Source organism: Mesoplodon densirostris, chromosome 1, assembly GCF_025265405.1.
Source record: "Mesoplodon densirostris isolate mMesDen1 chromosome 1, mMesDen1 primary haplotype, whole genome shotgun sequence".
NCBI lineage: Eukaryota > Metazoa > Chordata > Mammalia > Artiodactyla > Ziphiidae > Mesoplodon > Mesoplodon densirostris.
Window position 1 is genome coordinate 28,745,779 of NC_082661.1, and position 9,005 is coordinate 28,754,783.

General features: G+C 55.8%; 1 protein-coding gene across 1 annotated transcript; it reads right to left on the bottom strand.

Annotated features, from left to right (window-relative positions):
* Positions 1-1,397: 1,397 nt before the first annotated feature.
* On the bottom strand, positions 1,398-6,424 carry KAZALD1 (Kazal type serine peptidase inhibitor domain 1). Its single transcript, XM_060107510.1, has 5 exons — positions 6,268-6,424; positions 5,292-5,860; positions 3,988-4,148; positions 3,760-3,907; positions 1,398-3,575 (listed from the first exon to the last, which is right to left on the bottom strand). The coding sequence occupies exons 2-5, from the start codon at positions 5,806-5,808 to the stop codon at positions 3,481-3,483; spliced, it is 921 nt and encodes a 306-aa protein (XP_059963493.1). The 5' UTR covers positions 5,809-5,860; positions 6,268-6,424; the 3' UTR covers positions 1,398-3,480.
* Between the last annotated feature and the right edge of the window lie 2,581 nt (positions 6,425-9,005).

Genomic DNA, 9,005 nt, shown 5'->3' on the forward strand with positions numbered 1-9,005 from the left:
TACCTATATCTGCATGTAGATAATCTACATACATAACACATTGTGATGTACATACATATATATACATACATGTACACAGTGCATGTAGACACATATACACACATAAATAGTATGAACATATTATAGATATCACATATATACTACATATACATGTGCACCTTCACATACATATATGAATACAAATCAAGCACTTTTTTACTCAAATTTTTCCAGTCAATTTAACTGTCTCAAGACCCTAAGCCCAGGTTTGGCTGCTACAACCAGAAATAACCACCAGATGGCACACTTTCCCCACTTCCTGTTCTCCCAAGTGTTGCCAGAGGTGTCGCCAGACATGTCTCTCTCCGCCTAGGCGCAAAGCTTGCAGAGCCGGTGTACCCCAGGCACTGCCCTGTCCACTACTTACAAGACTGATGGGCTTGTCCTTGGTGCCCAAAGCCTGCAATCTCTGCCCTCTCTGAAATCAGATTCATCCTCTTGGGCCTCCAGGCTTCTGTTGGAGAAGTGGACTCCCCTTTGGGGCTCCAGCTCTGCTCAGCCCTCAAATCCACACACACATACACACACGCCGTTCACCAAAGAGCTAGCAGTTGGGCTTCACCTGGACTCCCTCGACTCAGACCAGCGCGGCTCAAGGACCCTTCCTTGAAGCCTTCGAACTAACAACGAGCAACCAGCTTCAGTGGCCCTATTCCCCATAATGGCCCAAGGAGTGAGTCGGGGTCATTTGGACACTTGTAGCACCTACACACCGGTACACACAGCCCCCTTTGGCGGCTTACTCCCCACATCCAGCCTGGGACGCCCAGCCGGGTCAGCCAAAAGCTGGGAGGAGAGTGGCTAGGCCCTGGGACTTAGTACCCTCAGCCTGGGAGCGGCTGGCCCCGGTTTAACCCTTCCTGCCCCGGTCAAGTCTTGACTTCAGACCTCTGGTTCAGAGCTGGAAGGAAGCGCATTTGCTCATCTTAGGCAAACTACTTAAAATCCCGGAGATGGGGGAAGTAGGATGGGGCAGAGCCTCTCCTGCCTCCAGACCTAGACCACTGCGAGTCAGTTCCCCTGGAACCTCATACATCGGGTGTGAGCAACCTAGGACGAAAAACGCGAGGAAGGCTTGGAAACCCGTGGGGAGGCGAAGTCGGGAGTTCTGGCAGCAGCTCGGCTTCCCCCTCCATCTCCCCTCTCCTCCCCCGGGAGCGGCGGGAAATTATTTATTAAAACGCCTCCCGCGCTCTCATTTATTTGCAGAGAATAATCCTCGGCATTGCAGCGTGTTTATTAAACCTTTCCCGTCCCAGCAATTCTTTAATAATAAATCGCGTGTCACTTTCCAGCGACGTTATTAAAGCCGGTCCGCTGGAGCAGGTGGTGGGGTGCGCAGCAGGGGTTCCTCCTATTCAAGGCTGTGGGGCCTGAACCTGTAGCACCGCGCAGGGGGAAACTGAGGCTATAAGGAGGCTGCACTTGAACATCCTGTAAAGTCTGCAAAAGTGATGGAGGAGTACGGGTTCTGGGGGATGCGTGTGACCCTCTAGGATCGTGCGGAGCCTCTGCTCTGCAGGTGGGCGCGGTAGGATCGATGGGCCCGCCAGGGGGCGCCTTCGAGCCCAGCTGGCCGGGAGTCGCCGGCGAAGAACAAGTCAGGGGCGGATTCCCTGGCTGCTGCGGGACCCAGACCCCAGTCCCCTCTTTCAGCGCGGAGCAGACCTCCTTCTGGGCCGGACGCTGAACGGCCTGACCCTCCTGCCCCCACCATACTGCTCACATCCCTATCCCTACTTTCGCGGTCGACTTAGAATTCACCCCGAGTATCCAACCCGCTCGAGCTGTTGAGTGCTGCTCCTGGAAACGCCGGACTCCAGCCAGGACTCGGCAACGAGAGCTGTCCTCTGGCTTAGTCTCTGGACGAGTCCTGAGGTTCTGCGGGAGGGGCAGCCAAGCCCTTGGGTTGGGGTCTGGGCCACGCCCCTCCCAAGAGGCCGGGCTCCCTACGTTGGGCCCCAGAGGACAAGCTCAGACACCGAGTCAACTGCAACTTCTCCCGTCGTGTGGCGCCAGGCTTCGGGTGGAACCCAGGCGCGTAGGAGGCCTTCGACACCCACACACGGGGGTCTTGGCCTCGCCAACTTAAGCTTTCATTTTCTCCTTTAGTCAGTCAATAAACACTACGCCTCACCAGTGTCCCTGGGCTAGGTAAGGGGAGTGTGGAGAGAGATTTCGGGAGCAAAAGAGTACGGCTCTGTGAGGCACCTCCAGCCAGAGAAGACAAGTCACAGTTGGGGCAGACGAGAAAACAAGCTTACCATGATTTTGTCTGGGTTCGGCTGGGAAATGGGCGGCTTCATAGGGAAATCCTAGGGTGCGGCCGATACATGTGACCAAACTTCTCCCCTCCTCCACCCAGTTTATGCTTTCATACTGGGTCCTACCCACATAGATCTGGTTTCCCACTCTGCCTGGGGAGGGGACAGAGGGGCAGGCACTCTATCTCCAGACCAGCCCCAATGGAGTGCAGACTGGGAGGATACCCTCCCTCCCGACCAGATGGCTCCAACCTTCCTGCCTGGGGCAGGGGGAGGCCCCAGCTCAAGCTTCCTCTACATCTGGCAGGCATGTGCTTAGAGAGCAGGACCTACAGCTTCTGGAAGCCAGAGTCCTACTACCCTGGGAGGCATCCCAGAGAAATGCGGTCTCTGTGTGCAAATCTGCATGAAACATCTGTCTCAGTTTGTTCATAAATCTTTATTGTGTGCCTACTGTGCCTAGTCTTGTGCTAGGCATCGTCCAGTACAAAGTGGTATAATATATGGTACTGCCCTCATGGAGTTCCCAGAATGACAGGAAAATCAGACATGCCCAAATGCCCATCTTAGTGCACTGAGCTAAACCATGCTCCATCGTGCCTTCCTGGACAGCAGATGGCAAACAGCAAAGAGAATTGCAGTTAGTATGTGCAACTGGGACTAAGAGAGGGGGAAATTTTCTAGAAGGTGAGTTTCAAGAAAGGGTAGACTGAGGTTAGGCAAAGACTGGGGCCTAGAAAAATAACAGCAGGAGCTGTGCAGAAGGGCAGTCAGGAGACTGGCTGAGCAGAGCTGGAGGGAGGGCTGCTGGAAAGAAGTGGAGGATCCTGGTGTCTGCATCCCTTGTGTCAGCTCCACTCCTCCCCACCCCTACCCCCCACCCGCCACTCAGCCTAGAGACCAGCAGGCAGCTATTGCCTAATGCCTGGCTGGTCCACACAGGAGACTGTCCCGGCCAGAGCACCTCCTGCATGGGCCCCTCTGCATCCCACCTCCCCTAGTCTCTGCCTCTCTCCTTACCCTCCAACTTTTGTCTCTCCCACCACCATCACATCTCCCCTACTAAGGGCATTAAAGCAATCTGTGAAGGGGCCCTGCTCCCCCTTTCCAGATCTTTTCAAAAGCAGGGTTGAAAACTATCCCCACTCACCCACCCCCATGGGCCACGGCTCTGGACCTAGTAGTAATCCTCGGCCTCTTCACTCTCAGCCTCCTTCTCAGAAAACAGGTGCAGGAATGACAGCTGGGGGATGCCTGTGGAGTTCAGCTGGTCTGCAAACACATGGGGACAAAGGAGAGAGAACAGGAAACAGGGCTGTCAGTGCCCATGTATCCCAGGCTGTGAGAAAGCCATGCTTGTGTGTGTACCCACATGCATATACACACATGGACACACATTCAAGGGCATGAATCCACCACCTTCCCCCAGCCCCCAGAGCTCAGGGCTCTCCCTTACCCAGTGTGAGCACTGTCAGGCTAGCTGGGGCCTCGACCTGGCCGAGGGCATTGCGGGCCAGGCAGCGGTAGATGCCCTCATCGCTAGGACGCACAGCCTGGATCTGCAGCCAGCCCGTCACCTCAAACCTCTGGGGTCCACCCCTAAACTGGAGCCAGGAGGAGTCAGCAGCATCGTTCTAGAGGGACCGTGGGCTGCCCCGGGGAGGCCTCTGCTCCCTGTCCCTACCTGCACAGAGATGTGGGGGTCATCCCCTGGCAGCTGAATGTCCAAGCCGTCCTTTCTCCACTCGATGGAAGCCATGGGGTAGGCAAACACTTCACAGCCAAAGATCACATCCTGCCCCGTCACGTTCCAAATGTCATATGGATGTGACACAATCTGGGGCTCTGGGGGTGGAGATAGGAGGCCTAAGAACAGGATGGCACATCCAGCCCAGCAAGGACCCCATATACAAACCATTTTGAATGTGTTTGTGAGGGAACACATATATGCTGAAGTAAATACACATCCATAAGCATGACATGACACATACATAAATGTAGCTGCAGGTACACACAAGGATGGGAACACAGAGATGGAAATGCACAGGCAGACAAGATGCACAAACAAGTACAGAGACCCACACCTCAGCTTGGCAACCACACTCTGTCCCTGATTGCTCCCCTGTCCTCATTCCACCCTCTAGGCCCCTACCCTGCTGGATTTGTAAGCAACACCTCCCTCACCCACACCCTCCCCCTTTTCTAACCAGGTCCTGCTGCCAAAGGCCCGAAGATCAGCCCTTCCCCCACCCCACCTTGGTGGGGGGGGCAGTCCACGTGGCAAAGGCAAGGACACTGAAATCAATCTGGGCAGCAGGCAGAAAGCCTGGGGTCGTGGGGAGACCCTCCCGCAGAGCGTTTACTTTCCCAGCAGCCCCAGCCAAGCCAGACCCCTCAAAGGGGCTCAGGAAGTGAAGGTTACTAGAGCTGCCAAAGAAAACTTGAGGCTTGAATAGCTCTCAGCCCGCTGGGATGGGGGAGGAGGAGCTAGAAGAGCCCCCCTGCTCCACTAAACCCTAAACGCAGAGGAGAGGGGAGCGCGGGCAGAGGCCCAGAGACTAGGTTAACTAAGCACTGGGTCTATGGAGCCGCCCAAACGAAACCTGATTGCATCTCACAGGAACCCAAGTTTCCCTGCCTGAATTCTAGTGGTCTGGGCAAAGTCTGAGAGTCTCTCTTCACTCTCTCAATTTTGAGGCCAAGCGTTGGCTATGTGCCTGCTCTCTCAGAGGGTTGGTCTCTGCCAGCCGGGTCTGGAGCTTTCACGCGCCCCAACGCACGCTGCTTATTGACAAAGCTCCGGACCCGCACCTTCAGGCGGTGGCTTCTGAGGACCAGCCCCGAGAGCAAACTCCTATAATGGACTCGAGGCCTCCCTGGCGTCATCTTTTTCGCTCAGCTGGCCAGAGACCAATGCTGTCAGGGACCGGGGTGCAACGCCTTGAGGAAACCCAAGTGCCGGGGGTCGGGGTCGTGGGCCGTGCGTACCCGATTCGCAGGGCCCGGGGTGCGCCACGGTGAGGTTGGCGTCCGGCCGAGCGCGGGCCGCCTCCTGCAGGCGGCAGATCTGAGCGTAGGTGCGGCCGTCGGAACCGCAGAGAGGGCGCTGCGAGCGGCAGGCACACAGTGGCTCGGGCACCTCTCCGCGGCTCAGGTCGCCACCAGCGTCCAACTGGCACTCAAGCTGCTCGCCGCAGCGCCCGTAGAAGTGGGCACTGGGGTCCAGGTCGCAGAGCTGGCCCTCGAGATTGGCGCATTCCCAGCAGCAGCCGCACGCGTCGCGCACCCGGCCGGCCAGGCAGCCCCGCGGCGAGGCGCACTCTTCTGGCCGGCAGGGAGCGCAGCCCTCGCCCTCCGCCAGCAGCCGTAGCCAGCCGCGCCGCAGGTAATCGGGGCCTAGGGATGGCCGCGCGCCAGCCGGGGTCGGCGTCCGCACCACCAGGAATAGCAGCAGCAGCAGCAGCAGCACGGGCAGCGGCAAGGCAGCTGCGGGCGGCTGGGGCATGATTAGCTGGAAGCCTTGAGAGTACTAGGGGCTTCAGCGCGTGCGTGGCACCCTGCCGGGGATGGAAACCAGGTCAGGAGGTCAGAAGCAACCTCCTTGTCACTCGTACCAACTTGGACCCTAGCACTGCCCCCTCCCCTGCTACCTTGGAGTCAAGTGTCGAAGGGTCATAGGAGGGGTCATCCAGTTACGCTGGGTGGTAATTGATTGGGCTGTTCTTGGGGGTTGGGGAGAGGTGAGAGGAGGGAGTGATAAAGCTCAAGCACACACGCGCACCACCACTACTACCACCACCACCACAAACCATCCAACTTCGAAGCTTCCTGCCCTAGAGGTGGGTGGGAATGGCTGGTCCCAGGAGGAAGGAGTTGTTAATAAGGGTGGAAAGGGGGTGGGGCGGGGGAGGGTGTGTGTGTTGGGGTGGGGGTGGGGTGATGCCCTGGGGCCCAGAGCGCTCACCTGGTGTCCGGGACTATGCCCCTCAGAGCAGCCGTGACTCCTGTCCGAAAAAGCAGGCAGTGGAAAGGAATCGGGTGGGCCCGCCAGCCACCTCTGCTCCGACTTGAGAATCTCTGACAGAGTCCACGGACTTGCACTCAGGGAGCAGCTCCTCCGCCCCCTCTCCCCGCCCCTCGACGTTGCATACCCCACCCCCTCCCCTAGTTCTGAAGCTGCCAATTTTATGCAGCCGCACGGGACCCTCCTGGGCCACTTCCCCCTAGCCTGGTCCAAACTCACAGTAAGCACAGAACAGCAGTAACCGGACACCCAAGCTGGGAAAGGACTAGAGATGGGGTGGAGTGCGGGTTCGGAGTAGGGGATGGGAGGGTGGGGGGTAGCTGGGAAGTTAGAGTTGGTTGAAAGGCTAGGCACTGTCCCATCTGACTTTACAGTCCCATCCGCTAGAGCAGCTGCAAAATGACGAGGTAGGAATTCTTGTGCCAAGTCGGGCCAACCAACGTCGTCTCCCCGCAGCCCTGGGGCGATTGCAGGCTTGTCCACCCCACTTCCCCACCAAGTCGCGGACCAGAGACTCGTTGTTTACTTCTGCCTCCTCACATCTGGCCTCCTCCTCCCTCCCCACATCCGGCAGGTGCTTCAACCCGAGGAGGAGCCGGGTGATTATAGAGGTCCCAGCCGACCGGCGGCCGCTGTCGGAGAGGTGGGCGGGGCGCCTCCCCAGTGGGCAGCGCTCCGGGTCAGAATTACAGGTTATGGTTGCTAGGCCGGCAGGGCCAGAGGCATTCGGTCTCGCGGCCGCCACCGGCGCCACCGTGGCACTTTGGGCTGGGGGCGGGGAGGAGAACATTCCTGGAGGCCCGTCCTCCGTACCGGGGGTCTGCCAGGCCCCGCCCCGGCCTGCCCCCAGCGGCTTACAGAAACCGCGCTGCAGTCCAGTTTGTAGGGGACGGAGACGGAGCTTTGCAGCCAGGCAGGGGACGTTATTCAGTCAGGCTCGCTCCGGAAGGACCTGGCCCGGGGTGGACACCGCCCTCTCCATCAACCGCGAAGTTGGCGGCCGGGTCTCGGCCTCTGGACCGCCCAGGAGGACTGGCTCCGCATGCGCACCGGGTGCTGGGGGCGTCGAGCTCTCGGAAGCGGTCAGAGACTCTCTCTCCTGACCTGAACGCAGCCAAGCCCCTTCATTTAGGGGTTTCCTCGAAGGGCTCTACTGAGGTGGGCGTAGCCAGATACACAGTCACCCTGGTCTCTAAAACGCAGAAGAGTGAAGGGAAGTAAACTTCACGCGAGGTCTCGTAACTGTCGCGAGAATCAAAACAGGAAGGAGGTCTAGGAATTCAGAACAGGAAAAGCCCGCGGGTTTTAAACCAGAAAAAGAATGGGTGGAGCCCGGTAAGGCTGATAGTTGTGGGTAATTCCTTGTCCTTGGCCCTGGAGGGCAACTGAGAGTGTCGACCTGGGGCAGAAGTTAACTGTAAGAGAACTGCGGGAAGCCCTGAAAAAAAAGGGGGATGGGGGACTTGAAATTGCGGAGCTGACTAATGGAGCCACCCAAGGACAGGTCTCTGGCTCTGGTTTACAAAGTACCATGAGGGCTGAGATCGATGTCCGGGTTACAGAGCAGAAGCAGTCCGGAATCTCTTAATGAATTGTTACTAGCTTCTAAAACCAGGAGCCAATATTTAAATAACAAACTCCACAGATCTAGAAACTCTTTACTTACCCACCTTGTTGTAGCCGGTTGTTTACTTTCAGTCTCTGCTGTGCTCTTTGCGCCTGGTATTAGGAATTGTGACTAACTCACCACTGTATCTTGTGAACCTAGCCCCTCTTCTGGCAGCACAATAAATTGTCGGTAAATATTTGTGGATTAAATGTGAAAGACTTTTCCTGAGTGTAAAAGTCAAGTTTAACGTGGATTTTCGGAGTCGCTGACGAAGGCTGGATAGACAGGGAACGAGCGCCCTCTGGTGGTCTTGCGGTTCGTGACGAGAACAGGACCATGCATACAGTAGGCACCAAAGTTGTTGACTCTACAGGACATCTTCTTTTATTAAGTAAAGATTTGTTTCAGGAAAACTCCACATATTGTAAAAATACGTTTAGAAGGGAATTTTTTGCATAAGACACAATTTGAAAGTTTAGATACTTTCCCAGATCCCCATCATCTGACACTTTATCCACTAAGGCTCCAAAACACATTCAGTAACATCTATTCGCATCGTAAATAGTAAATAAATAAATAAATTTAATAAATTTGCATACTTATACTTTGAAAATGTTGACTCAGTTTGACCGGATCATGCAAAACTGTTGGGCCACAGGAAAAGGATTCTCTTAATTCAGATGATGTGACTACTGCAAGGAAAGAAGCCAGGTGGCAGCATCTTTTGCATCGGCATGAGGGAGACTAGATTCAGGTGAGGAGGGTGAAGTTAAAATTTGTTGAAGAACATAATCCTGCCTCTTTCCTCTCCTTACTCTTTCCTGTAGCTATTTGTTCTGAAGAAGGAATGGGGTGTAGAATATAGTTTGCTTTCCACTGTGAACCGTAGCCTGGAGTTCACGGTTATCATACATTTACTTTCTTTCAGCCACTGACCCATGAGATAATTGTTAAATATAATGACAGAATGAAATGGGTCCTAGAAAAATGAACAACATAACATGAAACACAGCATAAAGGATCAGTTTGGTAAGAAATTACTTGGGAGGACCCTCACATTCTAACCTGT

What these genes read in the sequence shown, in the direction of transcription:
- KAZALD1 (XM_060107510.1), bottom strand. Translation starts at nt 5,808, where the DNA reads ATGCCCCAGCCGCCCGCAGCTGCCTTGCCGCTGCCCGTGCTGCTGCTG. An exon ending in CCCCGGGCCCTGCGAATCGG is followed by an intron (nt 4,149 to 5,291) that starts GTACGCACGGCC and finishes CTCCACCCCCAG; the next exon opens with AGCCCCAGATTGTGTCACAT. An exon ending in CCTGACAGTGCTCACACTGG is followed by an intron (nt 3,576 to 3,759) that starts GTAAGGGAGAGC and finishes ATGTGTTTGCAG; the next exon opens with ACCAGCTGAACTCCACAGGC.